Here is a 22,288-nt window from a genome sequence, read left to right on the forward strand (position 1 = left end):
GTTCAGACTCATAAAATTATATGTTTCCTAGTTTTTTGAATTTTTGAATATTGGCGTTTAAGTAAGAGAACTGCAGTGTTTCATATTTTCACATAAGAAAGGATGGTCATCGCCAGGGACCGGGAGCGAGCTACGGCGAACGGCTGCATGCAGAGCTGCGGCGAGGGACATGCTGAGAGCTTGGGGCTGGAGGAAGCCCCCAGTAAGTAGCACTTATTTTGATAATAATAGCCTGATAACTCCTTTAAGTGTCGATGTAGACACTGTGAGCAGCGATGAACCCTTGGACTACTTGGGTGCGCAGGCTTGACCTGTGGTCAGAGCTGTCCCAATTTGCCATCCAACTTCTGTCTTGCCCTGCCTCAAGCGTCCTATCAGAAAGGACCTTCAGCGCAGCTGGAGGCATTGTCACTGACAAGAGAAGTCGCCTAAGTCACAAAAGTGTTCAGTACCTGACCTTTATCAAAATGAATGAGGCATGGATCCCGGAGGCCTACTGCCCGCCCCAAGACTAAGTCAGTCTCCACACACAGCATCTCTGCCTGCACGCCGTGTGACTGCCTGCCCCAAGACTAAGTCGCTACCCACACAACACCTCTGCCCGCAGGCCGCTTGACTGCCTTCTCCGCCACCACCAACAGGGTCCAGGACTCCTGAATTTCGCTATACTAATTTTTCTGGTGCGTGTACATGCCTGCCTAATTTTTCTGGCTGCACTGCAGCTGCAACAACAAAACAAAAGGCATGTACATGTGCCAATTCCCCTTCGTGATCATTACCTTGCCGTGGTGAAGGGGCTTGCGTATCACAATGAAGCAATGACCGCCGGCTATATGAGTGTCTCGGGGGGGCGCACACCCAAGATAATAAGGTCGTTGCTTGCGGACAGACCAAATTTGATCAGCTGGACAGTCACTGTTCTGTCATTCAGCTACCTCAGCCCGGCGACCATATGGGCTTGAAAACTGCCACGACCTGCACTCTTGCCATGGTGCGCACCAGTCCAGCATGGCCGTGAGTTTGGTGTGTCAGTGTGAAGCAGTACTTTAATTACACTCCCTGATTGATGTATACACATGCAAGATGTTTTAAAGCACTTTAGGCCTGCGATTTAGCATTCAATGTGATTTCTGGCCTTCAAAACGCTGCTTTGCGTCCAATCCAGATTTTTCCCCGGGACTTTTGGCGTCTATCCCATCCGCCATGCCCCCCTCCAGGTGTTAGACCCCTTGAAACATCTTTTCCATCACTTTTGTGGCCAGCATAAATTTTTCTAGTTTTCAAAGTTCGCCTCCCTATTGAAGTCTATTGCGGTTCGCGAAAGTTCGCGCGAACCGAACTTTTGCGGAAGTTCGCGAAACGAAAATCGGAGGTTCGGGCCATCTCTAACGGAATGTTCGTTACTGAGTGTTCCAAAGCTAGTACAAAATATATCTGGTCTCCCAGAATGCTCTGGAGGGGTGGAAGGGGAGGGAATTCTGCATAGCTTATCGCGTAAGAGAGGAATCAGCGCAGGAGACTTGGGCGCAGGATACAGCCTGTATGGCTTATCCTGCTCCTGCACAAATTCCCATCGATGTTAAATACTATTCCCCCTCCAGGCCGCCATGGATGGCGGGGAATGAAATAATTTAGCTTCCAGCAAATGCTGGAGGCCGAATTATAGTATTTTATAAGTAACTTCAGCTCCGTCTCCTGACGGCGCTGAAGTTATTCACTGCTGCGCCCAAGTCTCCTGCGCTGGAATGAAAGTGTTCGAGCTTATCAGCCTAGGCTAAATATCACAGGGAGGTCACGGCTACAATATATATATATATATATATATATATATATATATATATATATATATATATATATATATATATATATAAATATATATATATATATAGTCCCAGATATGCAAGCGAACCGTGCCCTGTGCAGTATTGGAGACAGGAGGAGGGGCAGGAGCAAGCCTTAGTAGAATATAACAAATGTAGTCAGCTATAATTTCTCCATGTCCACTCGCATTGGGGACATCTGTACAAACTTTGAAAAGGTGCCCAAAACCGTCACAAAGAATAATTTTATGTGACCTGAGTTGAAAGTGTATATGGACACTATGGCCTTGATTTACTAAGGTTGGTGAACAGAACAGTGTGACCTGCCAAACCTGGACTGGGTTCTTTCATAAATTGTGTGATGTTAGGTGGTAAACCTCAGCTGTGTTATATCAGATCATAGTAAGAATTGCTAAAAGGTTATTGAAATAGCATAAAGCAACATGTGCAGGAATTCAATTTCAATTTTCTTTTTGTACTACATCCAGGTGGTACTGAATTTAATGAAAAAAAAAAAAAACCTCATTGCAGGCTGGTGTTGTACTTTATTTTCTGGTTGAACTCAATGGACGTATGTCTTTATTCAACCCAATTAACTATGTAACTATGCCGGTTTATTTGCTCTGATTTTAGCACCAGTGGTTATAACAACTGCGTCAAATCCTGGGGGCGGAGATTAGCGGGGTTCACGCACGCGGTTCTCCTTTCCCGCCTTCATTATTATCTCTACCCTTCCCCCCTCATTCCCTTGTATTCCCCTCTTTTGCGTCATTAGCCTCTCCAAGCCTTTGGAGACCTAGTAACAGGAGAAGTGCCTAGGCTTTGTAAAACTTTACTCAGGTGCTTTTCTTGATGTTTATTGGCTTGTTACATAGTTACATAGTTATTTTGGTTGAAAAAAGACATACGTCCATCGAGTTCAACCAGTATAAAGTACAACACCAGCCTGCTCCCTCACATATCCCTGTTGATCCAGAGGAAGGCGAAAAAACCCTTACAAGGCATGGTCCAATTAGCCCCTAAAGGGAAAAATTCCTTCCCGACTCCAGATGGCAATCAGATAAAATCCCTGGATCAACATCATTAGGCATTACCTAGTAATTGTAGCCATGGATGTCTTTCAACGCAAGGAAAGCATCTAAGCCCCCTTTAAATGCAGGTATAGAGTTTGCCATAACGACTTCCTGTGGCAATGCATTCCACATCTTAATCACTCTTACTGTAAAGAACCCTTTCCTAAATAAATGGCTAAAACATTTTTCCTCCATGCGCAGATCATGTCCTCTAGTCCTTTGAGAAGGCCTAGGGACAAAAAGCTCATCCGCCAAGGTATTATATTGCCCTCTGATGTATTTATACATGTTAATTAGATCCCCTCTAAGGCGTCTTTTCTCTAGACTAAATAAACCCAGTTTATCTAACCTTTCTCGATAAGTGAGACCTTCCATCCCACGCATCAATTTTGTTGCTCGTCTCTGCACCTGCTCTAAAACTGCAATATCTTTTTTGTAATGTGGTGCCCAGAACTGAATTCCATATTCCAGATGTGGCCTTACTAGAGAGTTAAACAGGGGCAATATTATGCTAGCATCTCGAGTTTTTATTTCCCTTTTAATGCATCCCAAAATTTTGTTAGCTTTAGCTGCAGCTGCTTGGCATTGAGTACGATTATTTAACTTGTTGTCAATGAGTACTCCTAAGTCCTTCTCCAAGTTTGATGTCCCCAACTGTATCCCATTTATTTTGTATGGTGCTAGACCATTAGTACGTCCAAAATGCATGACCTTACATTTGTCAACATTGAATTTCATCTGCCATGTATGTGCCCATATAGCCATCCTATCCAGATCCTGTTGCAATATGACACTATCTTCCTGAGAGTTAATGATTCTGCACAATTTTGTATCATCTGCAAAAATAGCAACATTGCTCACTACTGCATCTACTAGGTCATTAATAAATAAATTGAAGAGCACTGGACCCAGAACAGACCCCTGTGGGACCCCACTGCTAACAGTCTCCCATTTTGAGTATGATCCATTGACCACAACTCTTTGTTTTCTGTCCATTAGCCAGTTCCCTATCCATGAACACAGACTCTTCCCCAGTCCTTGCATCCTCAACTTTTGCACCAGACTTTTGTGGGGAACAGTGTCGAAGGCCTTTGCAAAGTCCAAGTATATCACATCTACAGCATTCCCAATATCCATATTAGCATTCACTACCTCATAAAAGCTGAGCATGTTAGTCAAACAGGACCTGTCTTTAGTAAACCCATGTTGATGCTGAGAAATAAGATTATTTTCTACTATGAAGTCATGTATAGTATCTCTTAGTAACCCCTCAAATAGTTTGCATACAACTGATGTTAAACTTACAGGTCTATAATTTCCTGGATCAGATTTTTTGCCCTTCTTAAATAATGGGAAAACGTGGGCTGTACGCCAATCCACTGGGACTCTGCCAGTTGCAAGAGAGTCACAAAAGATAAGATAAAGGGGTTTATCTATAACTGAACTTAATTCCCTTAGGACCCGAGGATGCATGCCATCCGGGCCAGGTGCCTTGTCTATTTTTAATTTATTTAGTCTTGCCTTCACTTCTTCCTGCGTTAAGTATTTAATATTACAGTTAGAAGATTGAGACTCTTCCGCCTCTGTAGTTTGCAACAGTGCTGTTTCTTTTGTGAAGACAGAAGCAAAGAAAGCATTTAATAACTCTGCCTTACCTTGGTCATCCACCATTGAGTTCCCATCCTCATCCTTTAGGAGTCCTATACAGTCAACCTTTCTTTTTTTAGAGTTAATGTACTTGTAAAACTTTTTTGGGTTAGATTTGATATCCTTAGCGATTTGTTTTTCAGCTTCAATCTTTGCCTGCCTAATTTCTTTTTTACAATTTTTATTGCACTCCTTATAATTGCTTAGTGCAGCCTCTGTCCCCTCCTGTTTTAAGACCTTATAGGCATTCTTTTTCCTCTTCATTTTGTCTTTAACCTTTCTATTCATCCATAGAGGCCTTTTTTTATTCCTAGACATTTTGTTTCCATATGGGATATACATACTACAGTATTGATTGAGTATAAGTTTAAAAGCTTGCCATTTCCCTTCAGTGTCTTCCCCTTGTAGTACATTATCCCAGTTCACCAAACTTAGTGCCTGCCTAATTTGAGTGAACTTTGCTTTTCTAAAGTTCATAGTTTTAGTGGTCCCGCTGCCCCGTGGCCTATCAGTCACCAGCTCAAACGTTATCATGTTGTGATCACTATTTCCCAAATGTTCTTGAACCTGCACATTTGATACATTATCTGGTCTATTAGAAATGATCAGATCCAGTAACGCATTCCCCCTAGTTGGTTCAGTTACCATTTGAGTCAAGTAATTGTCCTGTAGTGCTGCCAGAAATCTGCTGCTTTTACCAGAATGGGTAGCCTCAATACTCCAGTCAATGTCTGGAAAGTTGAAGTCGCCCATAATTATGACCTCATTTTTACCTGCAGCTTTTTCAATCTGCTGTAGTAATCGCAGTTCTGCGCAGTTCTGTGATGAGATGTTTAGTTGCTTTATTGTACCTTGTTGAAATGCAATGCACTGTTCTTTGTATTAGATATAAAATCAATAAACTATGATTTTTGAAAATAAATAAATAAATAAAATGAATGGGAAAAGAACAGCATCAGCAATCAGATGCCACCAAAGGAATGCTCTGTTGGTGGGCAGAAAAGGGGGGCAGATTGATTTGTGTGCTAAGTTGTATGGCTGTGCAGCAAACTGTTAAAGCTGTAGAGTGCTGAATTGTAAAAAAAATGGCCTGATCACTAGGGGGGTGTAAGCCTGTGGTACTCAAGTGGTTAAACTAAGAAGACATATACTCAGTGGGTACTTCTGGCTACCTAATAGTTAGGGAGACCTGCATCTACCTATGACGGGTAAGGGAGAAGTGACAGCTGGGACTGCCAGTACACTTGTGGTTCATTTTGGCAGGGGTTTGTAGGTTTATGGAGAGCGAAGTCTAAGTGCCAGGACATCTGTGCCTATAGGCTCCTGTGATGTAAATCCTGGCCTGCTCCCAGACATGCAAGCGAACCATGCCATGTGCATTATTGGAGACAGGAGGCGGAGGAGAGCAATTGAATTGTAAAAAATGGCCTGGTCACTAGGGGGGGTGTAAGCCTGTGGTCCTCAAGTGGTTAATTAAACTAAGAAGACAGACTCAAAGAAGACTCAGAGAAGAAATGCTTTTAAATTTCACAGTTGAGAGAGAATTCATGAAGGAATTAGGGTTACAAGCATGGAAAATATATTTTAGTGCAGTGGTTTGTGAGCTACAAGAGTAGGATTCAAAACAATTAATCCTATAGTGAGCTACAGGTTTCCAGCCTGGTCAGATTGAAAGCAGTACTGTTGTATGTAGTTGTATGTCTGTGATTGGAGTTGCATTTTGAAAATGTGTACTTTTAACTGCAGGAATGAAATAAGCTTCCTCCACCAGCAGATTTGTGAGAAGGACCTGCAGTCTGAACAAAACAGTGTACTAAGAAAGAAAATGATGGACAACTGTGCATCACTAACAAGCGAGAACAGCATATTGCAAACTCAGTTATTGGAGCTTAGTAAACAACTGGAAGTAGTAAGTACATCTCATAAAATGATACAAGCTTTATATCTGTACAACGGAGCAGTGCTTTTCGGCGCTGCTAGATTTGGGCATAGCCGGCGCCACCATACAATAGGAATCACAACTAAGCGGCGGTCAGTGAGTAACGTCGGCACCGTCAGAAGACGGAGCCGAGGTTGCTTAAAAAACACAATAATTTGGCCTCCAGCAATCGCTGGAAGCTGAATTATATCATTCCTCACTATCCATGGCGGCCTGGAGGGGGAATAGTGATTAACTATACCGGCTGTATCCTGCGCCTAAGTGGTCTGGCGCCGATTTCAAATGTATGCCTGTACAAGGCTATCGAGCACTGCACCATAATATGACTTTATGCTGCTTCAGGAAAAGCATTCTTATAGGCTTACAGTGCCTGTCTTGTCTGTTCCTATAGAATGACTCACAGAAAATCAGTACAGGCTATTTATCCAGAATTGCATGTGTCACGAATCTGGCTCACATACAAGAATCATAGTAGGGTGTCTTTATGTGTGCATACTCAAAGCTTCTACATTAATTCATTCATGCATACTGTGCACACTGCTGTGCCCTGAAGCATACATTACTAGCTCTGTATTAACAACAGGTAGGAAGCAGGAAAAATGTGAGCCTGCGACTAATGGATGATTTGGGTACCCGATAGGCACTAAAGCAAATATTTGCAATTGGGCGCTCAAAGCAGAAATTTGGTTGCCTGATAAATAGTGGGCACCAGGCCCATCTAACCAAAATGTTTCTTTTTAACATTTGGCTTCAGGATGGGGGAGTTTTAGGGTTAGGCGTCAGGAAGTGAGGTATTAAGTTTAGGAATCAGAGGTGGGAGGGTTCTGTGTAGAGATGGCCGGAACAGTTCGCCGGCGAGCAGTATTCTGTGAATATCGGCTGTTCGCATTCCCGGCGAACATTTTGCATGTTCGATTCGCCCCCTATACATCATCATTGATCTAAAGTTTGACCCCTTACCTCACAGTCAGCAGACACATGGCAGCCAATCAGCTAGCACCCCTTCCTGGACCCCCACCCAACTATCAAAAAGCAGTTGCGGTGGCCATATTGGATCAATTCTCTGCTGGCTGCTGACTGTTAGTGAGAGCAGGGTCAGACTTACTGCAGATAGGTAGGGAAAGTATTAGCTAGGCCTGTGTTCTTTTTCCTCACTTGCTGTGAAAGCACCCCAAACAGCCCTTTTGAGGGCTAGCACATCGGTCTCCTGTGGTTTTTTGTGTGTGTGACACTCCACAGCCCACTGATACCCAGATCTGTGTGCACACTACTGCTGTTACCTCATTAAGTTGCAGGCACAGAACCACTCCAATGCATTATTATTTCACTGTATTCTGATATTGCTATTGTATCTCTCTGTGAGAGACACTCCACAGCCCACTGACATCCCATAATGGGATTTCTGCCCATTAGGGTTAGCATGCATGTCCCTATCCAGGTGTTAGACACCTTGAAACAACTTTTTCATCACTTTTGTGGCCAGAAACAGTCTTTGTAGGTTTTAAAAATTGCCTGCCCATTGAAGTCTATGACGGTTCGCCAGATTTGCCTGTTCGCAAACATTTTGGAATTTTGCGTTCGCGAAAGGAAAATTCTATGTTCGCGATATCTCTAGTTCTGTGTGAGAGTAGGGTTAGGTCTAGTTATATTAAAATATTGGTAACTTTACTAATGTTTTACTTTTGTCATTACCACTGTAAATATGTTTTTGTTTTCATTTGACACCCAATTACAACAGTATTTATTGTTTAGACTTATACCAGCTTCACTCTGCACCCATTTTTCCTCGTCCCTCTATTTCATGCATGCAACATATATGCTTAGCTACACATGCAGTATATGATAAGCTGGTAAACTCTGTCTAAGCTATTTTCTGTACAATCAGTCCTTAAAGCAAACCTGAACTGAAAATGAAAAGTCAAAATAAACATACACGTACACATACAAAATAAAAATCTACTTTCTTCATGTGTAGTCTACTCATCTATCTCTTTCTCCTCTCCTGTTTTGTGGAATTCTCTGCCCTCCATTTTGAAAATGGCTGTTACCCCATAACAGCTTCCTGATGAGCACATGGTTATAGTGATGATCAAGTAGATGCAAATAACTTCAAGTTAATGCAAATTTATGCAGCTTGAAAATGAACCAATCAAATCTTGCTGAGGTAAAATTTGATTGTTTCATTTTCAAGCTACATAAATTTGCATCTACTTGACCATCACTACATGGTTAAACTGTAATATTGCCCACTTGAGCCTTAGGGAAATATGTATATTACCTTGCGCAGTTGTCCTTTCAGTTATTACTGACAGCAACAGAGATATAACTGACAGCAACTGCTATGTTTCAGTTCTGATAAAATCTTGTCAGAACTGGAAGGAATCGTTGTAAGAAGAAAATGGTGAGCTTCTGAGTGGACTGACGGCAAGCTAAGTATGTAATATTAATTTGCAGGTACATCATGTGTTTATTTTAAATAATTTTACTCAGTTCAAGTTCACTTTAACACTATCAACAGACAGACAGTACATGTGCATATTATGTTATATTTTCAAGGCACTGGGTGATCCTTGCAGAGATGACATGAGTTAAAGAAGAACACGAACTCAAGCCTGGTCACATAACCTGCTCAATAAAATCTACTCAACAAAAAGGTGTAGGCTTAGATCCAAATTGCATCTGCATAGACATTAGGAGGTGCCAGAAACGTTTAACCATATCATAATAAGGTGATGCATTAACCCTCCAATGCTAACTTCTCTTGACATCCGCTGTCTGTTGGTGTACCACAAGGCTCTGTCATTGGACCTCTTCTTTTTTCCACCTATACTCATGGCCTGGGACAATTAATAAACTCCTTTGGGTTTCATTATCACCTCTACGCCATTAACACCCAAATCTTTCTCTCAGCTCCTGACTATTCTACAGTACTTTCTTGTGTCCCTGACTGTCTGTCTGCTGTCTCTATATTAATTTTGCGCCAATTTCTTAAACACGGGCACCTTTTCCCTCTGCTCCCCCACTTATAGGTACCATCAATGTAGAAAACACCCCAATAAACTCAACATTTAAAGCTCGCTGTCTGGGGGTACCTTTGGACTCTGAGCTCTCATTCAAACTACATTCAAACCACACAGTAAAGAAATCCAGCAGCAATCTTAAAGTGTACCTGAGATGGGGCAGGAGAAAAAAAATATACATACTTGGGGCTTTTTCCAGCCCCCTTCTGGCTTATTGCTCCCTCCTTATTCTCCTGCGCTGCCTGTATCCTCCACAACTGGCTCCGCAACATCCTCTAGTCGGGACCAGTTGGCGCAGGTGCTGCAGGCAGGTATAATTTTTTTCTCCGGCCCTATCTCAGGCTTCCTTTAAATATTATAAGATAACAAAAAACTGAACCTACTATGCAAATGACAGGAACTTTATTATACATGTTATCACTGAAAATCAGTGACTTTTCCAGAAACTGTGCCTAAAAATGGATGCTTGTTGGCCATGTTAATTCTAGCACTACCATTTATTACAGCTTTCTATTGTTCCATGTATTTGTTTATTGTACTCTGCCTTAGTATTTTGCTGGATACAACACCAAATGCAGCTCTGTTGAAATAAGTTGTTTTGAACAGATTCATAAGAGATCAGTTTATGCTTTTGCAAGAACACTCCAATGTGAAGGTATTTTATTTTCTGGTTGTATTGTATTGGCACGTGATTAAATGGGAGGGACACATAGGTGTTTCTTGCTCTCTCTTACTCCCACTCACATCGACCTCTCATGTTGCCAAGCAACAGATGCAGGTTAGAATATTAAACATTTTAATGTAGCATTGGCTGAGTCATGATCTGCAGCACAGTTGTTCTCTTACCATAAGTTACATGCTAACAGAACCATTGAGACATTCAATATAATGAACAAGACTTAGTTTAAACATTTACTCAATTAATTGGCAAAAATTAAAATACCTTGCATGTACATTACATTTAGAGCATATACATGCACTGCAGACCACTAGCATCCAGAAAAGAATGAAAAAAATAGCACATCACAAAGTAGTAGAACACAGTGAAATGAATTTGGTCAATGTATTTAGATATATTTTTCCCTGCGTGTAGTTTATGCTAAGTTGAGAAAAGCAGTTGGCGTATACATTAACAGCACTACACTTTGCATTCCAGCAGAGAGCACTCAAGGAAGAGAATTATATCCATAATTCTTCTAGTGTGGCCCAGCTCCTGGTTGTTAAAGACAGAGAGGAGCAGCTGAGCCAGGAGATTAAGTGGCACCAGGCTCTCCTGCAGAAACACAAGGACCAGCTGAAGGATCTCATTGGACAGGTAACTACAAGTGACTACAACACACGGCACAAACAATGAATTTGGCTTCACAAACATAATTGTTAGAAGCTCATTGGTAAGACTTTGTTGCTTGACACGGGTACAGTAAAAATGTGACATTTCTCAGTCTTATAGGCAAGGGCGGTGCTACCCCCCCCCCCCCAACCCGGGAATCACTTTGCCCCCCTTAGTGCCTCCCCCCGCTCATTAATACGAATGTACCTGTTTTCAGGCTCCAGCAGCGTACAGTGAACAGGATACGGTCTGTAAAAAAATCACCATGTCAGGCTGAGTCTATGTAGGTGTTAAGTAAACCAAGGATCTTATCTATTTGCCATAAATACCTCACAATCCTTGCAAGATCCATTGTAATGAATGTATCTGGATGACACAAATTTCAAAAAAAATATCTCTACCTCCTTCTGCTTGTATGTTTGAATATTGTCAGTCAACAGGAATAGTGTGAAGAAGGCTTACAAGCTGAAGGTTTACTGTTTTTTATTTTAAATTAGACAATAAACTAGAGCTTGTATTTTACAGACAAGGGCCCATATGCAATTAACGTTTTCTCCCAAGTTTTCTCCTAGGTGATATTTTCACACCTTGTTATAAAGTGCATGTTAAACCACCAGTAAGCAAAAAAATACTCAAAATTATTTTGATACTACTTTTTCACCAATATTTGGATACTTTTTCAGTTTTGTAAAATGCTTCAAAGTTTTTTTAAAGAGAAGATGAAAATTATCTCCTAGGATAAAAGTCAGGTGAAAAAGTTAATTGCATATGGCCCAAGAAGTTTTGAATCATGATTCAAAACATCCTGGGCCATATGCAATTCACTTTTTCACCTGAGTTTTCTCCTAGGAGATAATTTTTAATCTTCGATTTAAAATAACTTTCCAGCACTTTTCAACTACAAAAGTACCAAAAAAATAGGTGAAAAAGTAGTATCGAAATTATTTTGAGTATTTTCTTGCTTTCTGATGGCTTAAACTGCATTGTATTGATAGGTTTAAAAATATCACCTTGGAGAAAACTCAGGAGAAAAAGTGAATTGCATATGGGCCCCTGTCTGTAAAATACAAGTTTTAAGGCGTACGAGAGAGAACGGCGCCGGAGACTTGGGCGCAGGACACAGCCAGTATATGGCTAATCCTGCTGCCGCACAAGTCCGGGCCGTGTTAATTACTATTCCCCCTCCAGGCCGACATGGATAGTGGGGGAATGAAATAATTCGGCTTCCAGCAATAGCTGGAAGCCGAATTATTGTTTTAAAAGCAACTTCAGATCCGTCTTCTGACGGCGCTGAAGTTACTCCATGTGCCTGCGATAGCCGTAGTTCCTATTACGGCCTATGGTGGCGCCGGCTGCGCCCAAGTCTCCTGCGCTGCTGCGCCCAAGTCTCCAGCGCTGGATTTACCGTGTTCGGTTTTAAGCCCATATGCAATTCACTTTTTCACCTGAGTTTTCTCCTAGGTGAAAATTTTAAACTTGTCAATAAAATGCATTTTAAGCCACCAGCAAGCAAGAAAATACTAAAAATAATTTTAATAGTACTTTCTCACCTACTTTTTGGTACTTTTTTAGTTGAAAAGTTCTGGAAAGATATTTTAAATTGAAGATGAAACATTATCTCCTAGGAGAAAACTTAGGTGAAAAAGTGAATTGCATATGGCCCTAGTCTCCAACAATGCTTAGCTGCTAAGATAAGGAGTTACACACACAGGGCCATATGCAATTTTCCTTTTCACCTGAGTTTTCACCTAGGAGATAATTTTTCATATTTGATTTTAAATAACTTTCCAGTACTTTTCAACTAAAAAAGTACCAAAAAAATTGGTGAAAAAGTACTATCAAAATTATTTTAAGCATTTTCTTGCCTTCTGGTGGCTTTAAAGGCATTTTATTGACAAGTATAAAAATATCATCTAGGAGAAAACTCAGGAGAAAAAATGAATTGCATATGTGCCACAGTGTTTCTCTACCTCCTACCTCTTTCCCTTCCCCTTGCTTGTAGAGTCATCAGACAGGCTGGGAGCTGGAATGATTTGTCTGTGATCTGTCCAAGCAGGAGCAGCTTGTTAGCAAGCTAGTACATCTGTAGGTAACTTTTTCACTAATAGCAACATCATTTTGACAATCTGCTCTGCTCAAAAGCCTCTGAGTTCGGTATATGATGTTTAAAATTTGTTCCTATCATTGCTGAACTAGTTGGCCTTAATATTATCACTTGAGTTAGGCAAATAAAAATCTAACGCTCGCTATACACACATTGATTTTGATCACCCAAATGCACCCCACCAGCCAGCAATCGTGCCCCCTTTTGCAGCTGAGCCGCCACTGCTTATAGGATGATTATTTGCATCCCAAAACATCTTAAGAAATGACTCTCGTCATCAGCTGTATTACATTGTGAGGAGTTCATCAGCTGCCTGAGCTCAGCTCACTAATAATAATGGGCAATGAGAAATCTGTCATGCAGGATAGTAGCTTGTTTAGGAATACTTGTGTTATAGAAAACTGCACAGAGTTGTGGAAAGATAATATAATTAAAGGGCAGAAGAAAATAAAATATAAGTAAGTTGGAGGGATCCTCAGCACCCATAATGCCATTGTGCACAGAAGTCCTGAATTCCACTGTCAGGGTACATGTCAGACTGGGCCACTGAAACACATTGGCCTGCAGAGAACCAATGCATTCTTGGCTGCAATAGCAGGTTCACAAATAAGGTGAAGTAAGGTGAGTAAAAACTCAGTTTAAACAGGCAATTGCATTAAACAAACTTTATCAGTTGTTCACAGTCAGAACTATTAAACACTCCCATGCCTGCCAAATAGAAGACAAGTCAATACATCTTATAGACCTCATCTGACATAACTTGAAGACAGTACAGACATGCAACCTTTTTTCTTCTGAGTACTGCATTTCCGGTTTCTAGGCTGGTCCTTAAACTCTTAGAAACTATCACTTAAAATAATCCAACCCAGCCAACATCAATCATTCATGATTTTCAGATCTGGCATTGCACTGGATACATGCTGCAACAATGGTGATATCAATATGCTGAAATCATGTAGTTCCAGAAAGAAATGCAACATTTCTTAGGGTACCTTGAGCCCTTTATTACATTTGCATTGTAACAGCCCCCTTGGAGTGATGTGTTTCTCACTGTGTGAGCAGCTTTGAGTCGTTTGGTTTAGTGTTATGTCAAAATTTATTTGAAATGCAGTTTCACCCCAGAGCAAATATATTATTTTTCCATGGTTCAGATGAGAGCTAAATAAATAATGCTTCTAGTAATTTCAGCTATGTGTACATGTTGACAACCAATCTTAACTTGTCTACCTGTTTGAAATGGATAAATATAGATGCAAAAATACTTAGAACACCAAATCAGCTTGTGTTTACTGGGAGAAAACCGAAGGTAAGTTGAGCATTGTGGGCCTCATTTACAAATGTCTCAATAGGCAGTGACGTTCTGCTATCAGGAAAGAGTGTACCAACCTCTGATCTATACCAAAGCACTTGGTGTAAAACATTAGGGGCGCTTTGCAATGGGGAAGGGTGGGAAAAGTTACCTCACGTTTGCAAGGCACCCTTGTCCCAATGTTGAAAAACAAGGGGCACTTCCTCACCTTCCAGACAGAGAAGGTGATTGTGACTGTGCTGGACCCTCCTGGCTGCCCAGCCTATTAAGGCTTAGTTGGGATGAAGAGGTGAGCTACACCATTTTTATTTATTTTTTTAGACTTTTTTTATATTATTATTTTTTTAAGTCTCATTTTGTGCACTCTACTCAGACATAAATCCATACAGGGTTTCAAAGAGTGCACCAGTCATTGTGCTGCATGGGTACCGTTACCCAGCTTATTGTTTTGTATTATATATATATTATACTTTTTATTACATTTTTAATAAATGATGTGTGAAGCCTGTGTCTCACCCAACAGTAAAAAGGGAATCACATGCACTCTTACCTATTCACCTGATGTGCAGTGCAAAAGCAAGAGCCACAGGAGTTCATGGTTCTCTGTGACCACATTGCTGTCCAAGCAGGATCCCATCATGGCCTAGTGAATGAGGCTATGAACGTTTTTTGCAAATGATAAATACCTTGGTCCTCAGTGAATGCAAACACCCTAAATAGGGTTGTGTAGGCCGGTGAACTTTTCCTGTAGCAATGAACATACAGTAACAGGTAGAATAAGGCTCTCCACAGGCTTCAAACTTGCATTTGTTTATCGAGCAATCCACATACACTACATGTTATAGGTGCACAGACCCTTCCTCAGGGTCTGTGCACATGTTGTGTGTCTGGATTGCTCCATAAACAAACACAAGTTTAAAGCTGGTGGAGTGCCTTCCTCTACCTGTTATTGTATGAAAGCTGTTGTGTTACTAAAATGAAGATGATCATACTGCAATGGTTGTACCCACTCATTTTTCTTTGCAAGTATTCTCTCTGAAAAGCAAGATGCATTACAGCAACAATATGGGTCTACTACAATTCCCTGTTAGAATATACCTCCATCTTCACACAAAAAAATGTTTTATGACACCTGAAATTGGCACCCAAGTACTTTTGTAAAGTTATTGAAATTACCTTTACATTTCAGTCTGTAGTCATCTATGATTTGCTGAATATGGCACAAAATTCCAACCATGGCAACAGTTCATCGTTCAATGCTTATCGTATGGGATCCAAATGATCAGGGCCGGCCTTAGGTTTCACTGCACCCTGAGCGAAACCAGATTTTGGTGCCCCCCCCATCCTCTTTGCGCTCGTACACACATACGCACACACACACACACTCACACTCACACACACACACACACACAGGCCCAAATATAGCACCAACAATTTGCAACGCTCGTTATAGCTGTGGTGAGACCCTCCCCAAAAAATGCCCTCAGACTCAGTATAGGTAGGTAGCCAGGTATAGGTGCCCTCAGTATAGGATCTCATATGTAGGTGCCCTCAGTGTAGGTAGCCAAGCATAGGTAGTATAGTTGCCACAGTAAAGGTAGCTAGTATAGTTGCCCCCAGTGTAAAGTAGCATAGTTGACCTCATACAGGTAGCATAGTTGCCCCCAGTGTAGGTAGTATAGTTGCCCCATATAGGTAGCATAGCTGCCCCCAGTGTAAGCTAGTATAGTTGCCCTCCGTGTAGTAGCATAGTTGCCCTCAGTGTAGTAGCATAGCTGCCCCCAGTGTAGTAGCATAGCTGCCCCCAGTGTAGGTAGTATGCCCCCAGTGTAGGTAGTATGCCCCAGTATGCCCCCAGTGTAGGTAGCAGGGCCGGGCCGAGGCATAGACTGGAGAGGCTCCAGCCTCAGGGCGCAGTGTAGGAGGGGGCGCAGAATTCATTCAGCTGTCATTCCTAATTGTGTTTGAAGCAGAAAGAAATAGGAAAAGGGGATACATGACAGTGACTGCAAGCCAGATAACTAGATATTAGGGTGTTGGGGAGGTTGTGGGCCCTGTGGCGCCTCTTAGTCTAATAGCAATCAGTGTGTGACGGCTGGGCTGGGAGGGATGGAGGGGCGCACTTTGGTGTCTCAGCCTTGGGTGCTGGAGGACCTTGTCCCGGCTCTGGTAGGTAGTATGCCCCCAGTGTAGGTAGTATGCCCCAGTATGCCCCCAGTGTAGGTAGTTTTCCCCCAGTGTAGCTAGTTTGCCCCAGTATGCCCCCAGGCATTCCCCCCCTTCTGCGGCAGCGGGCCGGGCAGAGACTGACTCACCTGACATCCAGCTCCAGCGCCGACGTCACTCTTCTCTCCCCGCCTCCGCTCCATCTGTAGTTAGAGCAGGGCTACAAGAAAATGGCCGCCGATTGTCCGCATTTGTGGACATGGGCGACCATGTTCTTGTAGTCCTGCTCTAACTACAGACGGAGAGGACGCAGGGAGAGACAGCGGGGCGGCAAGGGGCAACATGGCACATGCCTCCATTGAGAGCATGGCTACCTGAGCGACCACTCAGGTCGCTCATAGCAAAGGCCGGCCCTGCAAATGATTGGGATATAGAACTGCATCTATGCACAATCAGAAAAAAATGCTGTTAGATTATAATCTGTATTATTTTTTTCTAATCTGATTACCGTATTTTTCAGAATATAAGACGCACTTTTTCTCCCCCAAATTTTGGGGAGAAAAGTGGGTGCGTCTTATATTCTAAAGATACCAAAAAATCAATGCAGAGTGCGCAGGGAAGCTGAACCGCCGCTATACATTACCTGATCCTGCAGCCGCGATCCTCCCCCCGGCTGTCGGCGATCCTCTTCAGCATCCTCCTTTCATCCTGGGTCCCTCTTCAGTGGCAGCGGTAGGCAGGGACACCGGCCACCTACCGCTGTGCAGAGCCGCCGGGCCATCTCCAAAAACTATGCTGTGGTCCGCTGGGCCAACTGCATAATCGCCGCTGGAGTCCGCTGGGTAATCTGCATAATAGCCGCAGGAGTTTGCTGGGTCGCCGCCTCCATACACGCAGTTCTCAGACGTCATGCATGACCCCTGGCGCACATTCGCGGCTAGTGCAGAGAACTGCGTGTATGGAGGCGGCGACCCAGCAAATTCCAGCGGCTATTATGCAGATGACCCAGCGGACTCCAGCGGCGATATTGCAGTTGGCCCAGCGGACCCCGGCAGTGTTAATGGAGATGGCACAGCGGTAGGCAGCCGGTGTCCCTGCCTACCGCTGCCACTGAAGAGGATTGCGCTGCGGGACCCAGGATGAAAAGAGGATGCTGAAGAGGATCGCCGACAGCCGGGAGGAGGATCGCGGCTGCAGGATCAGATAATGTATGAAAGTGTATTGTAGTGTAGTTAATTGGAGTGTATTGTAGTGTAGTGTAGTTAATTGGTGTGTATTTTAGTGTAGTGCAGTTAATTGGAGTGTAGTTTAACTTTAGTGTAGTTAATTGTAGTTTAGTGCAGTGAAGTTTATTGCAGTGTAGTTTAGTTTAAGTGTAGTGTAGTGTATTGCTGTATAGTGTATTGTAGTGTAACTGGTGGGGAAATAGGGCATAGTGTAGTGTATCTGAGAAGTGTAGTGTAGATAGAGTAGCTTAGAAAAACATTTTGGGGGATAAATGTCCATAAGACGCCCCTGCAGTATAGACGCACATAGGTTTAGTTTTTTAGTTTTGTTTTTGTTTTTTTTCCTGATTTTTGCCCTCTAAACCTAGGTGCGTCTTATATGCCGGAGCGTCTTATAATCCGAAAAATACGGTAGTTAGCATTCTCTGTGCCTCATTCCACACTGATAGCAATGATGAGGTAATTGATTATTTTCACGCTGTCCCCATTATTAATACAAACTGAAGGGACAAGGCCACTCGGTCTGATGAATCTTAAGGCGCGTACATACACCTGATTTCTTCAAACGTTGGCTCGTTAGACCCGCTCACGGGGTGGCCTTTCTGACGACAGTTTCCCTGTGTGTACAGTAAAACCAATCTTATCAGCCAGCTGACAGACTGTACACACGTGGAAACTGTCATCAGAATGGCCGCCCTGTGAGTCTGACGATCCATCGTTTGAAGAAATCAGGCGTGTGTACGCGCCTTAATAAACATCTGATAAACATCTTCTCACTACCCAGTGTTGCCATTTAATCCTCTGGCATGGTCAGACTAATGCTAGATACTCTGGCATGGTCAGAGTAATGCTAGGTGCACACCATACAATTTTCTGGCAGATTTACCTGCCAATTCAATTATTTCCAATAAGTCCAATCTGAATTTCAATCGTTTTTTTCAATTTTCCGATAGTTTTTTCGATCGTTTTTTGATCGATTTTCATAGAACTGAACAAACATTGATCAAAAAAACAATTAAAAAAAGAATGAAAAATTTAAAAAATCAATGTAAATCTGCCAGAGAATTGTATGGTGTGTACCTAGTAGGGCTGCACGGTTTTTCGGTTTAAAACCGAAACCGCGGTTAGTGTCAAGACGATCTGGTGATCCTCAGTATCCTCGGTTTTTCTGAGTGCCCGCCCGGTGCCTGTACACTTGTCTGGCTCGCCTTCCGCTGTGCGCCGATTGGCTAGAGCCGCCAGAAGCAGTGAATATGTATTAGTTAATGAGCGGGGGGGGGGCGGGTCCACTCAAGCGAGCGGCACACAGCTTTACCAATCGCTGGATAGCGATGGAATGACGGCAGCGGTAGGCGGAGCTGTACGCTCTGTACAGCTCCGCCTACCGCTGCCGTCATTCCATCGCTATCCAGCGATTGGTAAAGCTGTGTGTGCCGCTCGCTCGAGTGCACCCGCTCCCCCCGCTCATTAACAATAATACATATTCACTGCTTCTGGCGGCTCTGGCCAATCGGTGCACAGCGGTAGGCGGGCCAGACAAGTGTACAGGCAGGCGGCGGGCATTCTGAAAGCTACTGATCATTTTTTGTGTCAGAATTACAACTCAGAAAAATCCATTAAAGCTGAATACAACGCTGCTACATCTTGGTAAATGATGAACAAACCGGCATCAAAAGGATTTCAGTGGCCGCAGGAGACTTCACAATGAGTTGTATAGCATGTTAGCTATCCTATCCAATAAAACTAGCAGCGAAAACAGCTATTTAAATAAGATAGTTCAAACTTATCTGTAGAGAGAAGTAGGGATTAGGTTACCATTTAGTGTAAAAGACTGGGATGGAAATACATTAAAGTGAAACTCCTCTGAAAATTGCTACTAACTTGCATCAGCGCTCCATAAAGCTGAGTTTCCACATCAGGCGAAGAGTTGCATTTTTATGCACAGGAAAAACACACAGCAATGCAAGTGTATGGACTAGTTTACATTGATGCAAATTTCCGCATCCATTTAAGTGTGTGGAAAACACTGACAGCATGCTGCATTTTTTCGGAAACTGCGCCCCCCGCTCATTAACAATAATACATATTCACTACTTCTGGTGGCTCTGGCCAATTGGCGCACAGCGGTAGGCGGGCCAGACAAGCGTGGGCGGGCAGGCACTCTGAAAACTGCAGATAGTGACGATCACTATATCGTCTTCACGTGAACCGCCCCCCTCCCCCCCGCTGCCCGGCTCTTAAAAAGGAACTCCAGTGAAATTTTACTGCTGACAGGTGATGTAGCTGCTGCATGGTTTTTGACAATTGGAAACAGCTATTTCCCACAATGCAGCAAGGTTTACAGACAGGAAACTACCAAGAGTACGTACTTTTCTTGTTCTTGTGGGAGGGGTTTCACCACAATATCAACCATACAGAGCCCCCTGATGATCCATTTGTGATGGGGTATCAGCTACTGATTGGAATAAAGTTCAATTCGTGGTCGGAGTTTCTCTTTAAGCAATCACCTAAAATTTTACCTAAAATCGTGCAGCCCTAGTACCTAGTATTACTTTACCCCCTTTGTTCAGTATAGTTGTAGCTAGCTTATGTATTTTAGATTTGCATTAAAAAAAAAATAAACAAACAAACATGATAAAATCCTTGTGTTTCTCTTCCAGCTGTTCTGTGTCTAGCTATTCAAGTGAAAAGTAAAAACAAGCTACAGTGTTTGACTTTTTTTTTTTTCTTTGCAACACTGTTTTTCTCATGACAACAATGAAGTAGCATGTCACAAAAGGTTATTGGAATATGCAAACAGTCACTACGAAAAATAGTATCAGTATCAAGAATCGTAACAACTTAAATCAAAGAATGTGCATTCGGCTGATTGCTCAAGGAGAGTAAAGGTGGCCACACACCACACAATTTTTTTAAATATCTGTTCAATTTAAGAATTGCAATCAATTTTTCTGACTGATTGTAATATTTCAAAAATCTGACCAATGTACCACACGCGTATGGTTAATTTTGTCCCCAATTATGATAAAAATGATTGGAAAATCTGAGAAAATTGCTAGGGTGTGTATTATTAATAAATTGACAATCTAACACACACCATACAATCTTTAGAAAGATTGAAGAAAAATATCTGGCATTCCAGTCCGATAAAAATCGGAAAAAACAGGAAATCCGATCGGATTTTTCAGTTGAATGAAAAAAAGCTTTCGATTTTTTTCGGGAGATCCGATCATTTTATCGAATTGCCATAAAATTGGATCATTTTATGTGTGTGGCCACCATAAAGGGAAGATTCGCGCAGGATATAAAAAACAAACTGCACTTACCTGGGGATTCCGCGATCGCGCGCGGGAGCGCACCGAAGCCGGCACCACATCAGAGCAGCCGCCCGGACGTGAGCTTCACGTCCGGGCGGCAGAAATGGTTAAAGGGAAGATCCGCGCAGGATATTAAAAACAAACTGCACTTACCTGGGGCTTCTTCCAGCTCCTGGCAGTCGATCGGTGCCCTCGCCGCAGCTCACCTCCCTTCCGGTGTCCAGCGATGAAGAAGCCGACCTCTCCAGGTCGGCTTCTGTGCGCTCCATGGCGGGGGGTCACGTGGTGTAGGGACGTCATCGGGTCTCTACTGCAGTAGAGACCAGATGACCAGATGACGTCACTTACACCACGTGACCTGCACCGTGGAGCACACCTGAAGCTGACCCGGCGCGGTCGGCTTCTTCACCGCTGGACGCCGGGAGGGAGAGGAGCTGCGGCGAGGGCACCGATCGACTGCCAGGAGCTGGAAGAAGCCCCAGGTAAGTTCAGTTTGTTTTTAATATCCTGCGCGGATCTTCCCTTTAACCATTTCTGCCGCCCGGACGTGAAGCTCACGTCCGGGCGGCTGCTCTGATGCGGTGCCGGCTTCGGTGCGCTCCCGCGCGCGATCGCGGGCACGCCCTTGTGCCCCCTTCGGTGTCCCCCGGTAGCCCTGGGATCAGTGAACGGGAACATGGTTCCCAATCACCGATCCGTGTCCCCAGCAGAAAAACCGAAGCGCTCTTACAAGAGGCTTCAGTCTTTCTGCACGTAAAAATTTCCGCATCCCCCTTGTGCGTCTGCTTAGCGAGAAGCACAAGGAGGGGAAAAACAACATTACAATTTACTCATATAATAACATTAAAAATTAATTGTTTATTTCCCACACCAAAATATTACCCAAATAAAATTTTTAATGGAAATTTTTTTTTTACAATTAAAACAAACAAAAAAAGACATAAATAGTTACCTAAGGGTCTGAACTTTTTAAATATGCATTTGAAGGGGGTATAGTACGAACATTTTTAAAATTATAACCTTGTAAAAAGTGATAGACACAAAATGGGAAAAATGCACCTTTATTTCCAAATAAAATATTGGCGCCATACATTGTGATAGGGACAAAATTTAAATGGTGTCATAACCGAGACAAACGGGCAAATAAAATATATAGGTTTTAATTATGGTAGCGTGGATTATTTTAAAGCTATAATGGCCGAAAACTGAGAAATAATGAATTTTTTCCATTTTTTTCTTATTAATCCTGTTAAAATGCATTTATAACAATAATTCTTAGCAAAATGTACCACCCAAAGAAAGTCTAATTAGTGGCAGAAAAAACAAGATATAGATCA

General features: G+C 42.6%; 1 protein-coding gene across 2 annotated transcripts in view; it reads left to right on the top strand.

Moving 5' to 3' along the window:
* The window catches only part of LOC137503860 (early endosome antigen 1-like), a 71,554-nt gene that overhangs the window by 23,616 nt on the left and 25,650 nt on the right, over positions 1 to 22,288 (top strand). The window contains exons 7-8 of one of the 2 annotated variants that reach the window (XM_068231456.1): positions 6,287 to 6,449; positions 10,656 to 10,814. In XM_068231456.1, the coding sequence (XP_068087557.1) occupies positions 6,287 to 6,449; positions 10,656 to 10,814 (322 nt within the window). The remainder of the gene's footprint in view (positions 1 to 6,286; positions 6,450 to 10,655; positions 10,815 to 22,288) is intronic. The other variant, XM_068231457.1, reaches the window with a different exon arrangement.

The sequence above is a fragment of the Hyperolius riggenbachi genome, chromosome 4, assembly GCF_040937935.1.
Source record: "Hyperolius riggenbachi isolate aHypRig1 chromosome 4, aHypRig1.pri, whole genome shotgun sequence".
Taxonomy (NCBI): Eukaryota; Metazoa; Chordata; class Amphibia; order Anura; family Hyperoliidae; genus Hyperolius; species Hyperolius riggenbachi.